The sequence below is a fragment of the Hippopotamus amphibius genome, chromosome 2 (assembly GCF_030028045.1).
Source record: "Hippopotamus amphibius kiboko isolate mHipAmp2 chromosome 2, mHipAmp2.hap2, whole genome shotgun sequence".
Classification (NCBI taxonomy): domain Eukaryota; kingdom Metazoa; phylum Chordata; class Mammalia; order Artiodactyla; family Hippopotamidae; genus Hippopotamus; species Hippopotamus amphibius.
The window spans coordinates 217,993,192-218,012,776 of NC_080187.1; the positions used below are offsets into that span (position 1 = coordinate 217,993,192).

General features: G+C 48.6%; 1 protein-coding gene across 1 annotated transcript in view; it reads left to right on the plus strand.

Moving 5' to 3' along the window:
- ACSBG1 (acyl-CoA synthetase bubblegum family member 1) overlaps positions 1–19,585 on the plus strand; it is a 47,930-nt gene that overhangs the window by 4,490 nt on the left and 23,855 nt on the right. The window contains exon 2 of the mRNA XM_057723721.1: positions 16,811–16,911. Coding sequence (XP_057579704.1) covers positions 16,811–16,911 — 101 coding nt within the window. The remainder of the gene's footprint in view (positions 1–16,810; positions 16,912–19,585) is intronic.

Sequence of the window (19,585 nt, forward strand, 5' to 3'; positions counted from 1 at the left end):
ATATACCCCTCTAATCAACGAAATATAGAACATTTTCCTCACCCCAGAATGCTCCCTTCCAGTTAACTCTCACCCGCCACGTGTCCTTAAGCAACCGGTTTTGAACAGCCACTGTTCTGGCTGTTCTTGGCCATCGTGTAAATGGAATCACACAGTATGTACTTTTCTGCGTCTGGCTCCTTTCACTCATCATGTGTGCAGGATTCCTCCATTCTGTGAAGTGTTTCAGGAGTTCATTGTTTCATATTGCTGAGGAGAATGCTGCCGTGCAGCTAGATAACCATGTGTTTATCCGTTCTGTGGAGGGCATTTGAGTTGTTTCTAGTTTGGTGATTTTATGAGTAAAGCTGCTACGAACATTCTCGTATAAGGTTTTTCTGTGGACGTATATACTCATTTCCTTGGAGAAGACCCTAGAAATACAGCTGTTGTATATGTTTAAAGAAGCCACCAGAAGTTTTGCGAAGTGCCATCCCCGAGCGCAGTTTCTGTTGCTCTTCATGTTGTCAACACTAAATATTGTTACTCTTTTTAATTTTCACTATTCTGGTGGGCGAAGAGTGGTATCTTATTGTGGTTTTAATTTTAATTTCCCTGATAATGATGTTATGCTTATTTTCACGTGCTTATTGGCCATTTCTATATCTTCTTTTGTGAAGCCTCTAGGCAGACCTTTAGACCATTTTGTAATTGTGTTCTTAATCCTTCTATTATTGATTTGCAGAGATTTCTCTGTATATTCTGGACATCAGCCCCTCACTAGATACTTGTATGGAAAATATTATCTCCCAGGTTGTGGCTTATCTTCATTTCCTTAATGGTGTCTTTTGAAGAGCAGACATCTTTTCATCGGATGAATCTAATTTATCTAATTTTTCTCTTATGGTTAGTGCTTTTGTGTCCTCTCTAAGAAATCTTAGCCTGTTCTAAGGTCAAGGTCAAAAATACTTTTTTCTGTGTGTTCTACTAGAAGCTTTATAGGTTTAGCCTTTACATTTAGGCCTATGATCCATCCAAATTAATATTTTCTTTTCTCCCACCTATTTATCCAGTTATTCAAGTGCCATTTGTTGGAAATGAATTTTTTGTTTCAGTATTAAATTGCTGTGGCTCCTTTGTTTAAAAAAAAAAAAAGTCAATTGGCCATATGTCAGACAGGGCCTATTTCTGGATTTTCTTCCATTGAACTATTTTTCTATATTCATGTCAACACCACACTGTCTTCATTACTATAGCTTTATATTAAGTCTTGAATCAGGTAGTGTTGGTCCTCCAATTTCCTCTTTTCTATTTTTTTTTAAGATTGTTTTGGCCATCCTGGGTGCAGTAGGCAGCCTCTAAGATGCTTCTCAATGATTCTTACCTTCTGGATTCTTGTGTAATCCCTTACCCTTGAACCTGGGCCAACCTAGCAACTCATTTCTAACGAGTAGAACATGGCAAAAGTGATGGGATTTCACTTCAGAGATGTGGTTACAAGAAGATCGTGATTTCAGTTTTACTGCTCTCCCTCCCTCATTTTCTTACTTTCTTGCTCTGAGGAAAAGGCCCAGGTGTCAAGGTCTCTGAGGGAGACCTCTGGCCAATAGCCAGTAAGGATTTGAGACCCTCAGCCCAACAACCTGCAAGGAACTTAATTCTGCTAACAACCCCATGAGTGAGCTTGGAAACAGATCCTCTCCCAGTTGAATCTTCATATGAGACTGCAGCCCTGGCTGACAGTTTGATGACAATATCATGAGAGATTTTGAGCCAGAGGCACTCAGTTAAGCCACACCTAGATGTCTAACCCACAGAAACTGTAAGATAATAAATGCTTGATCTTTAAAAGTCACTACATTTGCGGATACTTGTTATGGAAAAATAGGTTCCTAACACAATAACTCCTTTGTATTTCCATGCAAAGTTTAGAATTATCTTGTCAGTCTCAACAAAAAAGACTGCTGAAGTTTTGACTGAGAATAAATTGAATCTATATTTCAAATTGGGGAGAATATCCTGATCAGTGAATGTGGTGTGTATTTCCATTTATTTAGGTCTTTGATTTCTCTCAACTATGATTTGTAGTTTTTAGTGTAGATGTCTTACACATTTTTTCCTGTATAGGGTTTGATACTATGTAAATTGTATTTTAAAGTTAATTTTCTAATCATTTGTTGTTTATATAAAAATACAACTGATTTTTTTTTTAAATTGACCTTGTATCCTGTGATATCACTAAACTCATTTATTCTAGTTCTTCTTTTATAGATCCCCTAGGAGTTCTTAATATACACAATTTTGTTATCTATTTTAAAAGATAGTTTTACTTCTTTTCTTACTTCCAATCATTTTGCCTCTTAATTTTTTTTTTTTGTCTTATTGCACAGGCTAGGACCTCCAATATACTGCTGAATAGAGGTGGTAAGAGTGGGTATTAAGAGTGGGCATCCTTGCCTTGTTTCTAATGTATTCAGCATTTCCAGTGACCTTCATTCCTTCTGTAGATCCATGTTTCTATCTGGTGTAATTCCTATCAACCTGAATAAATCCTTACTGCATTTCTTATAGTGAAAGTGTTCTAGTTACCTCTCACTGCTTAACAAATCACTCAAAACTGTAGTGCCTCAAACCAACAATAATCATTTATTACCTCTCATGGTTTCTATGGGCCAGTAACTCAGGGGCAACTTAGTTAAGCTGTCCTGGCTCAGGGTCTCTCATGAGGTTACAGCCAAGATGTGAGCCAGGGTAACTAACACTCACCTGGAACTGGAAGACCCTCTTTCAAGCTCACTTACAAGGTTGTTGGCAGACCTCTGTTCCTCATTGGCTGTGTTAGTTTCCTATTGCCACTTTAACAAATTACCGCAGGTGTGGTGGTTTAAGGCGGAAATGTATTCTTTCGGAGGTCTGGAGGCCAGAAGTCTGAAATCAGTTTCACAGGGCTAAAATCAAGGTGTCAGCAGAGATGTGCTCCTTCCAGAGGCTCTAGGGGAGAATCTGTTCTTTGCCTCTTCCACCTCCTGGAGGCTACCAGCATCTGCCCTTGGCACCACTCCAATCTCTTCCTCTGTGGTCATATTGCCTTCTCTTCTCTGTGTGGCAAATCTTCCTCTGCCTTCCTCTTGTAAGGATACAAGTGATTGTATTTAGTGCCCACCTGGGTAATCCAGAATAATGTCCCTGTCGCAAGATCCTTAATTTAATTACATCTGCAAAATCCTTTTTCTTCCTTCCTCCCTTCCTTCCTTTCTTTTCTTCCTTTCTTCCTTCCTTCCTTTTCGTCCTTTCTTCCTTCCTTCCCTCCTTCCTTCCTGGCTCCCTCCCTCCTTCTCTCTCTCTCTTTCTTTCTTTCTTTTTTGAGGGGAGGCATGTAAGGTAACATTCAGTTTCCAGAGATTAGGAGATGAATATCTGGGGGGAACATTTTTCAACTTACTACACTGGTGTTGGCCAGAGACCGTAGTTTTGGCAGTGGACCTCTCTATAGACGGCTTAAGTGTCCTCTTGACCTGACAGCCGGTGAGCTGGTGCCTGGGCCCAGGGCCACCTCAAAGTCTCCTTTACTCATATGTCTGATGCCTGAGGAGGTAAGACTCAAGAAGCTGGGATTGGGAGCAGCTGCGGAGCCTCAGCATCTCTATTTCTCTGTGGCTTCTTCACGTGGTCTCCTTCATGGTGGCTTCAAGGTAGCCAGACTTCTGACATGGTGGGTCAGGGATCCCAAAAGCATGTGTCTTGAGAGAGTCAGGTGAAAACTGTATCACCTCTTATGATCCAGCCTTGGAAGTTGCATAGTGTCACTTCTACTACATTGCATTTGTTAGAAGCTGGTCATTAAGGCCATGCCATATTCAAGGAGGGGAGAATAAGACTCAGCCTGTTGATGGGAAGAGTGTGAAGAATTTGCAGACACGACTTCAAGTCATCACAGAAGTGTGCTGGCGAAAAATCCCCCCATCTGTCATTTAAATGAAATATTACTTCACTTTTTTAATTGAAATATAGTTGATTTACAATGTTGTGTTAACTTCAGGTATACAGCAAAATGATTCAGATATATATATATATACACACACACACATATATATATATATTCTTTTATAGATTCTTTTCCATTATAGGTTATTATGATATTGAGTATAGTTCCCTATGCTATACAGTAGGTCCTTGTTGGTTATCTATTTTATATTCACTTTCTTTTTGAAAGATAGTTGATGTTGTCTCACAGGTAACTGAGGCTCTGTTCATTTTTTAAATATAATAGCTCTATTGAGAAATAAATCACATGCTGTAAAATTTGCCCATTTAAAGTATAAAATCCAATGGTTTTTAGTATATTCCCAGAGCTGTGCAAACATCACCACAGTCCATTTTTTAATTTTATTTCATTCCACTTCATTATTATTTTTTGTGGCCGTGCCATGCAGCAGGTGGGATCTTAGTTCCCCGACCAGGGATGAGCTCCTGCCCCTTGCAGTGGAAGCATGGAGTCTTAACCACTGGACCGCCAGGGAAGTCCCCACAGTCCATTTAAAAATATTTTCATCACCCCAAAAGAAACCCTAGGCCTATTAGCAGTCACTCTCCATTTCCCCTCAAGCCTCCAGCCCCAGAACAAATCTGCTTTTTGTTTCTATAGATTTGCTTATTCTGGACCTTTCACCTAAATGAACTGATATATCATCTCTTGTGAATGACTTCTTTCACTTAGAATGATGTTTTCATGACTCAGCTGTGTTGTATCATGTATTAGTATTTCATTCCTTTTAAGGCCAAATAATATTCCACTGTATGGACATGCCACATTTTGTTTACCCATTCATCTGTTGATGGACATTTGAGTTTTCATTTTCTGGCTATTATGAATAATGCTCCAATGAACATTTATGTACAAGTTTTTATATGGACATATGTTTTAATTTCTTTTGGGTATAAACCTATAAGTGGAATTGTTTGGTCATATAATAACTATGTATCACCTCTTGAGGAACTAGGAGACTGTTTCCAAAGCAGCCACATTACTACCAGCAGTGTATGAGAGTTCCAGTTTCTCCACATCCTCACCAACTATCTGTCTTTTATATACAGCCATTCTAGTGGGCATGAAGTGTTATCTTATTCTGGTTTTGATTTGCATTTCCTAATAGCTGATGATGCTGAACATCCTTTTTTTTTTTTTAATAGTTGTGGCTCACGGGCTCTAAAGCGCAGGCTCAACAGCTGTGGCGCACAGGCTCAGCTGCTCCGTGGCATGTGGGATCTTCCCGGCCCAGGGCTAGAACCCGTGTCCCCTGCATTGGCAGGCGGACTCTCAACCACTGCGCCCCCCAGGAAGCCTGCTGAACATCCTTTAATGTGCTTGTTGTCCATTTGTATATCTTCTTTGGGGAAATGTTTATTCAAATCCCTTGCCCAGTTTTAATTGGGTTATTTTTCTTTTTGTCTTTTTATTGTTGTTGTTGAATTGTTAGAGTTCCTTACATATCCTATACCATTCACTTGTCAGATAAATGATGTGCAAATATTTCCTTCCATTCTGTGGGTTGTCTTTTTCTTGATGGTGTTCTTTGAAGCACAAAGAGGTTTAATCTTGATGTAGTCCAATTTGCCTGTTTTTCCTTTGTTACCTTTGCTTTTGGTGTCATAGCTAAGAAGGATCTACCTAACTCAACTCCACCTCCACACTTTCACTGCCAAGGGCATCAGTTCCATCCCTGGTCAGGGAGCTCAAGTCCACATAGATTTTCTTCTAATATTTTTAAAGTTTAAGCTCTTACATTTAGGTCTTTGATACAATCTGAGTTACTTTTTTGTGTGTGGTGTGAGGAAAGGGTCCAACATTATTCTTTTGCACGTGGTTGTTGAGTTGTTCCCACACCATTTGTTGAAAAGAATACTTTCCCCATTGAATTGTCATGGCACCCTTGTTGAAAATCAATTGACTATAAATGTGAAGGTGGATTTCTGGATTCTATATTCTATTCCATTAATCTATTTGTCTATCCTATGCCAGTACCACTTTGTCCTGATTACTGTAGGACATACTGTAGGTTTATAGTATGTTTTGAAATCAAGAAGTGTGGATCCTCCAACTCTATTCTTTTTCAAGATTGCTTTGTCTATCTTGGGTCTTTTGTAGTTTCATAGTAATTTCAGACTGGCTTGTTAATTTCTGCCAAAATGACAGCTGGGATTTTGACAGGGATTATGTTGACCTGTAGATCAATTTGGCCATCTTAACAATATTATTATTGCCATCTCAACAATATTAAGCCTCTTGATCTTGAGATGACTTTGCATTTGCTTAGCTTTTTGTTAATTTCTTTTTCATCAATGTTTCATTCTGTTCAATTAAAAAAATCTTTTTTCTCTCTACTCTTTGGATTGAATAATTTCTATTATTCTGTCTTCAGGTGTATGAACTTTTTTTGGGGGGGGGGTAGGAGGGAGTAGTTTCCAATCTGCTGTTAAGCTCATCTGGTAAATTTTTCATTTCAGGGATTACGCTTTTATACTTTCTATTTTTATGTGGTGAGTCTCCATCTGTTCATCAGTTACATAATTTTTTCTTTAAATGATCAGACGTGTTAGTAGCTGATTTTAAGTCTTTGTGTATTTATTCCAACATCTGTGTCATACCTGAGTGTGTTTCTATTGGCTGTTTTCCCCCTTAATTTTGGCTCACATTTCCTGCTTTTTCAGATGTCTGATCATTTTTTGTTATATGTTTGTTATTGTGATGATATGTCAGGAATGTGTTGATTTGAAGAATTTAAAAATACATGTGCATTAAACTAGAGTCTCAGCTACAATGCTCTGCCTTTCTGAGTCCGTTGCTCCTAAGAAATCCCTGTTGCTGAAGTGTGGGGAGAGGGATAAGGAGCCTCATCCAGTTTTAGGCAGTGCGAATGGTGGTTCAGAACATAAAATCTGCAGTCAGATTGCCTGGATTTGAATCCCAACTATTCCAATTACAAGCTGTATAAGTTTCGGCAAGTTATTTCATCCCTCTGTGCTTCCATTTCCAATTAAATGGAGGATTCGAACTTAGTACCTACTTTATAAGATTGTTGAGATAAGTAAATGAGTTAACACATGTAACGCAATTGGAACAGTGCCTGGCACATGCTAATTGCTCAGTAAGTGTTAGTTCTCACTTTTAAAAAGGTGAAACCATGTTCCCCTAAAAGACCAAGCTCCCGCAGCTCTGTGCCCCCACGGTGTGACCCCCTTGCCTGCCATGCTCACAGATATCTCTCCTTCACCTCCCTCTTTAGACTGGGGGCTCCTCCAGGGCAGGGACCAAGTCTGAAGCCAACATTGATGTGCCTCAGGGGCACGACACCCCTGTTGGTAGAAGTCTGACCCCCAGCTTTGCCCCCAACCTGACACCATGAAGTTCCTCTGGCTGAGGAATGGGCAGTGTTCTTCCTTCCTCTTATCTCCTTAGAAGAAAAGTGGAAAACCACCCATTATCAGAGCTGGGACTTAGAGACCATCCCTTCTACCCCTTCATGTTGTAGATGGAGTAACTGAAGCCCTAATAGGAAAAGAAGTGTGCCCAAAGTCAGACTTGTGGTACTTCAAATAAAAATGGCAAGTGTTGGGAGATGGCAATCTTCTAGCAGTCTTTGCTTTATGTTGGAATTATGTCAACTCCAAGCTTCATACTGTCCTCTCAATTATGATTCAAAACACCAATTGACAATTATCTGTTTGTCCTTCATGCAACATGAGAAAATGGTTTGATGGTTTAAACCTTGCCTATATACAAAATTTTTCAAAATTTTGGAGGAAGGGTATAATAAAAGGGTCCAATGATGGGATGCCCATCTTTCTACGCCTCCCTCCCTTTTGCCCCTGCCCCACCCACTCGAATCACCTCAGTAGGCCTGAGACTACTGAGTACAGCCTCTTGGTTAAGAGCATAAACACTGAAGCCCACCTGTCCAAATCTGCATCCTGCTCTGCTAACCGAAAGACCTTGGGCAAGGTGCGTAATCTCCTTGTACCTCAGTTTCCTCATCTGTAAAGTGGGGATAGTGATGGGAGCTACCTCGCTGGGCTGTTGTGAGGATTAAATGAGCACAGAACATTGCCTGGCACACAGTTAGTGCTGCATACGTGTTAGCTATTAGCCATGACTATCATCACTCTTGCCTTGTTTTCCACCTGGCCCCTCAGGCCTGGGAGCCGAGTAACACCCAACCTCACAGTCTTGTCCCTGCCCGGTGCAGCAGAGTTTCAGCTCAGGCCCCCAAATTACCAAACTGGAAGGCCTTCCGTCTGTGACTTACCTGAGGAAACTGAATTCCAGAGAGGACCAAGGATTTGCCCAAGGTTACCCAACTAAGGCAGAACCTGGGCTAGAATGCAGGTGTCCCAGCTCCCGGGGACGTGTCTAAGGCATGACCGGCTGGGCTCTTTCCAGGCTTTGAGGGGAGCTGGGTGTGACCGTGCAGTCTATGTGATCGGCTGGACAGGGTTCAATACTGGCCCACTGTCAGTTGGATTAAAGTCAGCTGGCTGATGGGATGGTCCCACACATCATGGTGGGAGCCAAGGTGAAGCTGGGACTAGCCTTTGGCTTCTCAGCAAACACTCTGCTGTTGGGCCTTTGGACTGGGGCCTCAGTCACAGTCAAGGGCCCCTGGGTGCCTGCCCCAAACATATTCCTTCTGGTGGATCTGGCGGGATATGTCTTAGACACCCCCTGCCCTGCCCTAATCCTTTCTGAGAGACCATGGCTCCCCAAGAGATCCCTGCATTGGCCCGGGTCCCCCCATAAGCTGGGGGACCAAGGCCAGGGACGGTCCACAGCCTGAGTCTGTGACCGGGGCCCTGGACCCTTTCCTGTCTGCACCAGCCTCCCCTGCTGTACCGTTGCCTGTGACACTTGCCCTCTGCCTCACCTAAAATAAACCTTCACCCCTATCCAACTTTCCCCCTTTAATTTCGCTGTACCCCCTACCCCAGCCTGGGTCTGGTGACTCCACAGTGACCTCGACTGCATCTTTGTTTATTGACTGTCAATCCCATCATCTCTAAGCCTTTGAGCAGGGACCAGGCTCAGGCTGTCCCCAGGCCCCCTGCAGTGTCTGCAGAGGAGGAAATTAATCAATAATCCTAGCAGGAAGGAGGAGCCTCGCGGAGCTGTCCGTCATGGGGCAGCGAGAGATCATTTCCAACGCTGAGAATACGGGCTTAACATTTTTATTTCTTGGTAGACAATCATGTTTTAAAACATAACACCCAGCCTCTAAATGTTAAGTGTTCTGGGATGGACTCAGCCAGGGAAGCTCCAGGAAGAAACAGGAGAGCTGGGGGTCCCTCCCAGAGGGCTTCCTGGAGGAGAAGAGGTCTGAAGAACAGTTGGAAGCTTCTGCCAAGGGAGGCAAGCTTGTGGTTTTTGAGAGGAGATAGAAAGGGAAGATGACACACTTCCCAAGCCTTCTTGCTTAGAATAAGCCCATTTGCCCAGCCTCCTCACCAGCTGGGAAACTCTACATCCAGAGTGGTTGTCGAGCTGCCCGGGAGGGGCTGAGGGATCTGGGCTTGTGTTCCTGCTGGCCCCCGCGGTGAGGACATTTCTCCTGCCATCCCCCACCCACATCGACCCCCAGTGCCAGCTCCCATCACCAACAACAATGCTCTGTCCTTGCTAGGAAAGCAAGAGGAGGAGGAGGAGGAAGAGGGGGGCAGCTCGTATCCTCTTCAGGACAGAGGGAGAGTCCGCTTTCCTTTCTGGGGTTCACTGGGTTGGTTGTTAATATAGCGTGGGCTTCCAAAACCCCCTGGGCACCCTGAGACTGCAAGAGAGCATCTGGGCACATTGATGGAGGAGGGCGCAAGGGGACGGCTTCCGGGATGTTCTCAGAGGGCTCATAACCCGCGGGACACTCAGGAGCAGCACCTCGGACCCGAATTGTCAGGGTGCTCTGAGGTGGCAGTGGGCAAGGGTCGCTGGGGAAAAGGCTGCTAAGAAACTGGAATTTGAGGGACTTCCCTGGTGGTCCAGTGGGACTCCATGCTTCCACTGCAGGGGACACAGGTTCGATCCCTGGTCAGGGAACTAAAGATCATGCATGCTGTGCGGTGCAGTCAAAAAATTAAAAAAAAGAAAGAAACTGGAATTTGAAAGGGCAGAATTCTCTTGACGGTGGTATGCTATAGTGACATGCCAGCGTGGTGTAGCAGCCTGGGCGTCATCTGCCATCTGACTGGGTTGGAGGGCCTTAGAATAACCCCTGCCCCATCCTGCTTACTATGCCCTGCACCTTAGCCTTCAAATGAGGGCTTAAATTCCACCTAACACCCAGTGGGACTGCCTCCCTTTTTTTTTTAACCTCATCCTATCCCCACTCACCCCAAGGCAGCTGGAGGGTGAAAACTAAGGTTGGGAGGGGACTCTGGGGTGATGGGAGGGGAGGCGAACTAGCACAGTGGTTGGGAAGGGGGTTTCTAGAGAGTATGGCCCAGGTTTTAGATGTTGCAGGTTTAAACCTGAGAGTCTCTGGAATGAGGTGGAAGTGGAGGGGGTGTTAGAGGACAAAGGGCAACGTGCAGAGACATTGTTACCATGGAAGTGGGGCTTGCCAGAGGCGACATGAGATGGAGCTGTTGGCTGAGTTTTATGATGCAAATAATGGTTAGGTGTAGCTTATGTGGTGTCCTGGTTTCAGGGCCAGTTATGGAGACCTGGATTTTAAATGCCATCTCTGCCTCTTCTTGCTGGGTGTGTGACACTGAACAAGTATAAAGGTCTCTGGGCCTCTGTCACCTCACTTGCAAAATGGGACTATTACTGCATCCCGCATTAGGCTGTTGGGAGGATGCAGAGAACTAATGCACGTAAAGCACTTGGCACAATATGTACATTTAGTAAAGAAAAGTTAAAACCAAACCAAACAAAACAACAAAAAGTCAAGTTTCCTGCCCGGTCCCTGGGGCTCGGGGCAGGCTCCATGTGGAGGGCCCAGGGGCAAGAGCAGTGTCCGCCTGTGGCTCTACCAAGGATGACACACCCACCTGCACTGGCAGGCCCTTCCCCTGCCTCCCAAACCTCTTTGTGTAAGCCTCACAGGTGGGCAGCTAGGACCTGTGCTAGATGGGTCAGAGGCACCTGGGGCCACACCTCACCCGCAGCCCCGGGGCTGACTGGGGCGGGTCCCCACTCATGCCCAGCCCCACTGCCTCCTCACCTGGAACCAGGGGACCTGGCAGCACTGGCTCCCACACCCACGGTGCCTTAGCTGAAGGAGCACAGGGGATACTAAGCCCCGTGCCAGCCAGCCCCAAGGAGGAAGGTGAGCGTCCTGGGGCAGCCAGACCCTCCCCGGCTCGCAGTCCACTGTAAGTCCTCAGTGGGGGTCTTCCGGCTGGGAATCAGGAATCACAAGAACGATTTCAGGGGGCCTGATCGTCGAGGTGAGACTAAGGAGCAGTGAGGGGCATGGGGTCCACCGGGCAGGGGAGTGCAGAAGCCAGTGGGAAGCAGCGTTGAAGACCAGGTTGCTGCTGTTGAGAGTTCCAGCCTGTGCAGAGGGACCGGCCTGTGTGGCCAGGGCCGTGGGACTGCTTCTCTCCCTGCTTGGGGTTTTTAGGATTTGGAGACGTATTTGGGCAATGCCCTCCATTGAAAACATCCTGCAGCGGATAGGAGGAGGGTTCTCCCTTTGCCCCCAGAGCAGAGAGGGGTGAGAACCAGAACAAGTAACAGGGAATGGGGCGCGGGGGCGGGCATTGCCAACAGTGGGCAGGAGTCTTTGCAAAGCAGGAGGCCCGAGAATTTGATGTATTTGCTCATCCTGGTAATGGATGGGTCCTGGGGACTAGAGAGCCCAGACCCCGAAGGCAGAAATCTCCTGCGACGCTGCGTTGTTCCCGATGCGATGGGAGGCGGTAAATTACAGTCAGCTACCAAGGCCAGGAGCCAGTGAGTCATGCCCAGGAAGAAGGGCAGCTGCCCCCTGCCCCAGCCAGGCCGCGAGGTGACTCACACTGTGTCTCTACTGCAGGGCGGTTTGGTGGCCCTGGGCCTCTCTGGGGCTGATGCGGCTCTCCAGGGGGACACCGGGACACACTCTCTGAGGTTCTCGCTCTCTCCTGGGTGAGCTCGCAGGGGGAGGCCACCCCTTGGGGACCATGCCAGAGGCACTCCTGCTCAGGTCTGCCAGCTCCATCCTGAGGACAGTGTAAGGAACAAGGATCCCACCCTCTTTCCACCTCCCGGCCCCCAAGCTGCCCCCCAGGGAGAGTACCCAGGCTTGGCAGGGTGCCTGAACCCCCAGACTTGGATTGGGACTTTTTACCCTACTTAGTCACTGTCCTAATCTCACCAAAGAATTTCCTCCCATTTATTCCCCAAAAGATACATGAGAGTCCACCAGAAAGGATGAGAGCTGATGATATACTAAAGATTTTACGTGTATCCTCTTATCCTCACAATAGCCATAGGCTTTAGGCAGAAAACCAAGGCTCAGAGAGGTACAGTGACTTGCCCAAGGTCATACAGCAATTAAAGTGACTTAAATGCAGGCAGGCTGACTCTGGTAAATCTCAATGCTCTATTGTTTCAAGAAAGCATTTATTGAGCACCTACTGCATACAGAGCAGAGGGTTGACTGGGAAGAAATAAAGAGGAGATGGATCTCCATCCCTGAGGGGTTCACATGGAAAATGAAGGCTCTCCTGAACTTAAATGTCACATGTATAGAAACAATTTGAGAATGATTAGATCCAACCAACATTTACCGAGTTCCAACTGCATGCCAGAGAATACTTAGGGCCAGAGGACAGGGTTGAATCAGGCATGACCCCTGCTCTCAAGAAGATTTCCCAAGCCACGTATGATCTTCAAAGTGCAAACCTGAGTGTTTGAGGGCTGCAAGGGTGAGAGGGTGTTGGGATAATTCAGGAGGACTTCCTGGAGGAGCTGAAGGAAGCTTTTGGCAGGCTCTGTCTTTAAATGGTTCCCATTGGCTCTTCTGGCAGGATTGGAGGAGAAAGGAGAGCCAGTTCAGAGAAAGGAGCATGCAGGCTCTCCCAGACTCCTCTGCCTGCATCACGCACCTCACAATGTATCTGCTCATACGTGCCCATCAAGTGTTTTCTTGCTCCCGGTGCTTCTGGGCAGGTGCTAAAGAAGTTTTTGCTTCTGTGAAAGCGAGTAAGGCAAGATGCTCATAGTGTGTGTGTGTGTGTGTGTGTGTGTGTGTGTGTGTGTGTGTGTGTGTGAGAGAGAGAGAGAGAGAGAGGGAGAGAGAGAGAGAGAGAGTGAGCTGGGGTTGAGAGCAATTCCTGTCCTCATCAGGGATCCTTTTTGGATCTTCTTGCTCCTAGGAATGAGAAAAGCAGAGGCAATTCAGCCTCCTGGGGCCATTCTCCTGCCATCACTGTCATTCTGCTACTTAGGAACTTCTGCCTCTGGGACTGAGCAAGGTTCTGGAGCGCTGCATTCCAGGAGGGGGCTAAGATTCCAGAATGACAGGAACACTGTGTGAATCACCTTTGACAGACCCATCATGTTGGCTTTAACGGTCGTTCCTCACCTGCTGGGGTCATTTACCGGCCACTTGTGCCTTCTGGAACAGCAGCAAGAGTCAGAAAGGGCCCAAAATGCATTTGAGGAGTCGAAACAGGAGGGATTGCTCCCCAAATCTCTTTTCTTTAAGGAAAACATTATAGATTCCACTTTGGAAGCCATCTCCTCTGATTTAATTGACAATTCTAACAAGCTTGGCTATTTTCTTTCCCAGTCTGCTACCAAAAAACCCTGTAAAGTAGAAGGGAGGTGAGTTGCTAGAGGCCAGCACAGTGACAGTGGCAGGAAGTGACCACTAGTCATGCAGGCGAGGATTAAAAACTAAAGATGACCGCGGCCAACAGCGACACATGAGCGTGTGAGGCTGCAGCCACCTTGGGACAGGGAAGATGGCCCTTGACACAGTGCAGTCTGGCTCACTTTTTTTTTTTTTTTTTTTTCTCTTGGTGGGATCTTTCTGGAGCAGGGATCGAACCCATGTCCCCTGCATTGGCAGGTGGATTCTTAACCACTGCACTACCTAGGAAGCCCCGTGGCTCACTTTTGTGTTACAAGCCAGACCAGTAGAGTCTGTTACTACCATGACCCTGAGTGAGCAGGAAAAAAGTTATAGGGAGGTGCAGCAAGTTCTATTTCAAATGATAGACAAGGGTGCCCTCCCACTAAGGGGACTGAATCTTAAAGGTTTGAGCCAAGGGGACGAGCACACTTTCCTCCTTTGGATAATTAGGTTTGTTTTGTGTTTGTCTTGTTTGTTTTTTAAGCTCTCTATTGGGGTATAATTGCTTTACACCGTTGTGCCAGTTTTTGCTGTACAACAAAGTGAATTAGCTGTATGTATACATGTATCCGCATGTCCCCTCCCTCCCGTGACTCCTTCCCACCCTCCACACCCCACCCCTCTAAGTCATCACCAGTCCTCGAGTTGATCTCCCTGTGCTGTGCAGCAGCTTCCCACCAGCTATCCATTTTACATTTGGTAGAGTATATATGTCAATGCAACTCTCTCACTTCGTCCCAGGACACGGGGTGGGGGATAACCAGGTTTTGACCCTCTCTTAATCAAGCATCCCGTATTCTTCAGGCACAGGGCGTAGAGGGTTGAATAAGACCCTCCATGGGCCATCCTCAAGGGTAAGTGGGGGGTTCTCTGTCACACCAAGTACAGGCAGGGGGACAAGAGGGAGGGGGAGGACAGGACAAGGGAGGGGACAGCCAAGGTGACGGAGCCACAAGAGGCTTGCTGCTGCAGTGGGGTGCCAGACGCTTGGGGAGAGGCCTCCGCAGGAAGCTGTTTCCAACAGTCTCTCCTCCCTGTTAACAGAAGGTTCTAATCATGATGCTTACGCTTCCCGAGGCGTCTTTTCATTTCGTCTTTGTTTAGCTATTTTAAAACCAGAACCAGTTTACGCAAATTTTATTAGGTGGCAGAAATGCTGCCTGTACCTTTTGGGGGTGAGGGTTTAAAACCAGGGCTTGTGTGTGAGGAAACGGTTAAGATGATGGGAGGTTACAGCCAATGCCGTCCTCAGCTAACCTGGGGGTGGCTGCCCACAGCTGGTGATTTCAAAAGCTGATTGGCTTTAAGCACTGGGTTTACCCTGCGGGCAGCCCCATCTTTTGAGGACAGAGCCCGAGATAGGGCGTGGGTGTTCCACCAAGTTCACAGTCCTCGTCTGGATGCTCCCAGTGTGGGGCCCACAGCCTGGTCGTGTGCGTGTCCCCTCAATCGCCCTGTGATCGTCTGAGCCCAGAGCTCAGGGGCTGTTTAGTAACATTACAGTCTTCTTTGCCCCAAAGTGGAGGCAGCTTCTACTCAGGAACCCAAGAGAGTAATGGCAGTAACCGGTGATCCAAAGTCAGCAGGACAAGTCCCACGGTGTTCAGAACCCTCCGTTTCCCTCTGCCTGGCACAGAGGCCTCACCCCAGAAGCATGCTTTGTCATCTTTTCAGTCCTTCTGACAGCCTCCCCAGAGCAGGTCACCATAGCAACAAAAGGGCTGCTGCAGTCCTGTGGCCCAGACTTGCTCACAAAGTTCCCAAGAAGGGGACCAGCTTGACACCCCACTAATCCCCCTCCTCCTCGCCTCCCTCCCTTCATAACCTCATGGTGTCTTCTGCTTTAAAACCTACCTCAGGTTCTTAAACAGACTGCCACCAGGCGGGCCTGGGTGCGTTCGCAAACTTAGCTTGAACCTGCGGTACCACCAAGGAGTAAGGACGAATGTGAGAAGCAGGTAACTGAGCCAGCTGCCTGGGGACTTAGGCAGGGATGGGACCAGCCCCTCCCTGACAGACAGGTGGGACTTCCTGGAGCCAGGGTCCTGCCCTCAGGGCTGCCAAGACCAGCCTCACAGGTTGCACACTGCACAACTCCAGTAGGCTCTGCTTACATAGCCAATGACTGTGAAACATGTCCCTGGAGTTGAGTAATGCTGTAGCCCTGCTTGACCCTGAGGTGTATACTGAACCCCGTCTGCTCATCCACCCAGGAGACAGGTGGAACCCTGAGGAGGAATCATGTTGAACCCTGAGGAGGAATCATGTCAAGGAACAGTGAGGCTGAGTTGATAACAGAGCCCCAGTGATCTTATGGGCTGTGTGGGCCAGGAGAGGAGATTCACTGTCCAGGACCACCAAGCCTGGGCGGCCAGGGGGATCTGGGCCGGGATTGAAGACAGATGGCAAGAGCCCCAGGTTGCCCTGGGCCCATGCTTGTTCTCTCCATCAGGGAATGGACACAGGGCACAGTCACAGACACCACTGAGGAGGAAAGGTCCTCATTCGTGGGCCTGCTTAGGACCCATAAGAGCTGTAGGAGTGTCCCCAGCTCCACTCTGAGTTTCTAAGCACAGCTACTCTCAATGCCTGAGGGCTGGTGGGTGTGGGGAGTGAAGGGCTGGGGGTAACTCCCAACCCTGGAAACTTGCAGGCTGCTAGAGTGGTGCTCAGAATCCTCCAGTGCCAGACCCCAAGCCTTTCCTTGTCCACATGGGGACACTGAGCCCAGAGAGAGGCATGCACTTGCCCAGAGTCACACAGCAAATTAGAGCAGAACAGGACTTGATTTTTCTTTCTACTGAGCCCTTAGAACCTGAAGAGAGAGGGTGGTGTGGGGGCGAGGTTAGCTCCTGCAACTACTAAGGCCTTGTCCCCTGATTCCCCCGGGAGGCAGAGATGCCAGCGTCACCCCTGGGGACGCTGAGACGTGTTCTGGGCCAGCGTCAGGAGCCCAGGCCAGTCTACCGTCTTCTAACGATTGTCTTCCCCTCCCCTTCTAGCTCCCTGACTGATGGGCAGACACTCTCCAAAGAGCCCCTGAGCAATGCTCTGAAGCTCTCATCCCCAGCAAAGATGAAGGATACCCAGCTGAATTCTTCAGGTGAGCGAGCTGGGGGGCTGCTGGGCAGAGCCGGGTGGGCCAGGGCAGGGATGGAGCTGTGCTGGGTGTGCTGGAGGGGGTTGATGGGACACGATGAAGCAAGTTGGGGGACAAGGCAGGTGGAAATCCTGCGGATCTACGTGCCCACAGGGACCCCATCACCCCCTTTCCCTCTTCACTGCCATCAGGGCCAAGCTTGCGGGAAGGTAGTGGGAGGGAGGTTTTTTCTTCAAGAAGTGTGGGGAGGAGAGAGGTCAGAGACAGAGAGCTGGGGCCTTATCTGGGCTGGCTGTCGGTACCTGGGATCTCGGCTTGGGGCTGCTGAAGGACGGGAGGGGGCCCAGGTAAGCAAGGCCTTGGAGTTTCCAAGCAGGTTGACTGGGCCGAGGGGCAGGCTGGCCGGCAGGAGCTGGCAGAGTTGGTTTTGGAGGCTTGGGAGGCCACGTGCTCTGTTGACGATGTTCACTTCGAGATAATTGCAACTTGAGAGAGGCAGAGTTACCCTTTACCCCGACGAGTCATCAAAATGATAACACAGCTTTTGTTCGTTTTTATTGGCTGTACAACAATACTGTAGCAACAACAGACATGTTTTAAAAAATGCCAGCCATCGGTGCCCGGCACAGAGGGTCACTGCCTCCGGGTTTTGTGCTGTTCTTGGGATGGTACATTGTTGTTGTCTTGTCGCTCATCTGTGTCACCTCTCAGGGGTGGAGAGCTTCCCTCGAGGTGTTGATTTTTCCTGGTTATGAATTTTGCCAGTGGCAGGCTCCTCAGAGAAGCCAGGTGGTGATCCTGAGGTCACCCCTGCTCCCTTGGGTGTTTGGGTGGGAGAGCTGGTTGGGGGAGGTGGCAAGTTGACCATTAGGTGGTAGTGTTTGAACTGGTTGTGTATTTTGTACAATGTTCTTCAATGTGGGCAGGCCTGGTGTCTTCCTCGTGGTTAGAAAGGGATTGTGGATTTAGGGGAGCTGGTGGTAGCGTTTGAAGTGGGACTAGCTGGGGAGGTCAGTTCCAAGGATTCTTGAGTGGGGCAGTAAAGAGGCCAGAACCAGGGACAGGAGGAAGGGGGAGAGGACTGGGGGGGCCTTTCTTCCAAGGCCTCTTCCTTCAGAGTTTCTTCTGACTTGGCTTTCCTGGTCAGAGGACAGGCCTGATGTGAGGGCAGGAACAGAGTCAGGACCTCTCTGCTCTGTCACAAGCACTGTCATGGACTGCAGGGCAGAAAGCTAGGCCAAGGTCACCATGCCCATCACCCATGAGGAAGCTGAGACATAAAGAGACGCCAGGCCAGGTCTCTGGGTACCCTGCTCCCCAGGCTGCCTGGCCCCTTGGAAACCAAATTCCAACCCCCTTCCCCCAGCGGTGCTCACCAGTGCCATCAGACGAACTGCCCCTCTCCCAGGCTGGGTGTCTCAGGGTGGCCTTGGCAGCGATCTGGCCTGAGGTGTGCACTTTCCTGGTGTGGACTCTGCCTCCCTGCTCTTCCTTAGAGGTGAAGAGGGACCTGGATCAAGAAAAGGATTGACCGATTTCTGAGGGGAAGGGTTTGAAAAGCACCAAGACAGCCCAGGAGAAGGGCCAACTGGGCCCAGGCAACTCCCACATCCTCCTCCTGAGAGCCAGGGCACCTCACTGAACTTCTGTGTTGCTGTGTCGCCTCTGGCAGGTGCCATCAGCTTGCTCAGGCCTTCTTCCCTAAGTCTTGATAATTCCTTGTCTGTAGCACTCAAAGAGCAGCTCTCAGCACCCGGGGACTGTGCACAGTAGAGCCCTGGAGCTCAGAAGTCCTGACTGTGAGTGATGGCATTGGTATTTTGCAACTCGAGGGGGCAGGAAGGGAGCCAGTGTGGTGCAAGTTCAGTGTACCCTGCCCCTGGAACATTCGGTGTCCGGAGTGCTTCCAAGGAGGCACGCGTGATCCCAAGCCCCTTGGGCCTCAGTTGCTTCATCTGAATTCACGTCTGGCAGCCCTGCAGCAGTGAGGCACAGAGAATGGGCAGGTTTCAAACAAGCAGGTCGGGAATCCCAGAGAGGGACCCGTCAGAGAGGGCTGGCAGCCAGGGGCCAGGCAAGGGGCGGGGGGTACCAGCTTTAAAGGAGGGGTGGGGAGGGAGTAACCAAGTCTAGGGGAGGCAGCGAGGCCATTCTTGTGTATCAGGACTTCGGGAAGCTGGTAGGAACAGCCAGGCTGGGACGCACCTGGGCCCTGCATCCTCTGTGCAGGGCTCGGCTCCTGGGCATCCCGAGACGGACTGCCTCCGGCCCTCGAAGAACTCCTAGCCTGAGGGAAGACAGGCTCTGGGTGAAGGGCACGCAGAGAGTGAGGAAGAAAGCTGCTACCTCAGGAGGACGTCTAGCGAGCCACAGACTTTGGAGCTCCCTCTGGGCCTAGGCCTGAGCGGAGCGGTCTGCTCTTGGGAGTTTAACGTCTAGGACGGGTGATAAGGAGAAAGGGGCAATCTGGGAGTGGCTGAGGGGGCTTCTCGGCGCCATGACCCCAGGGGCCCCAGGCACTGCCCAGGGCGGTGCCAAGCGGGCCTCATGGGCTCCCACAGGCCTGGCCTGTGGGTCCCACTCTGCCCAGCTCCAACTCATGTAGCCTCCAGGGTTTGGAAGGGTGGAGGGGAGGCTCTGCTGTAAGAGGGCAGCTGCAGTAAGATCTAGATGCACC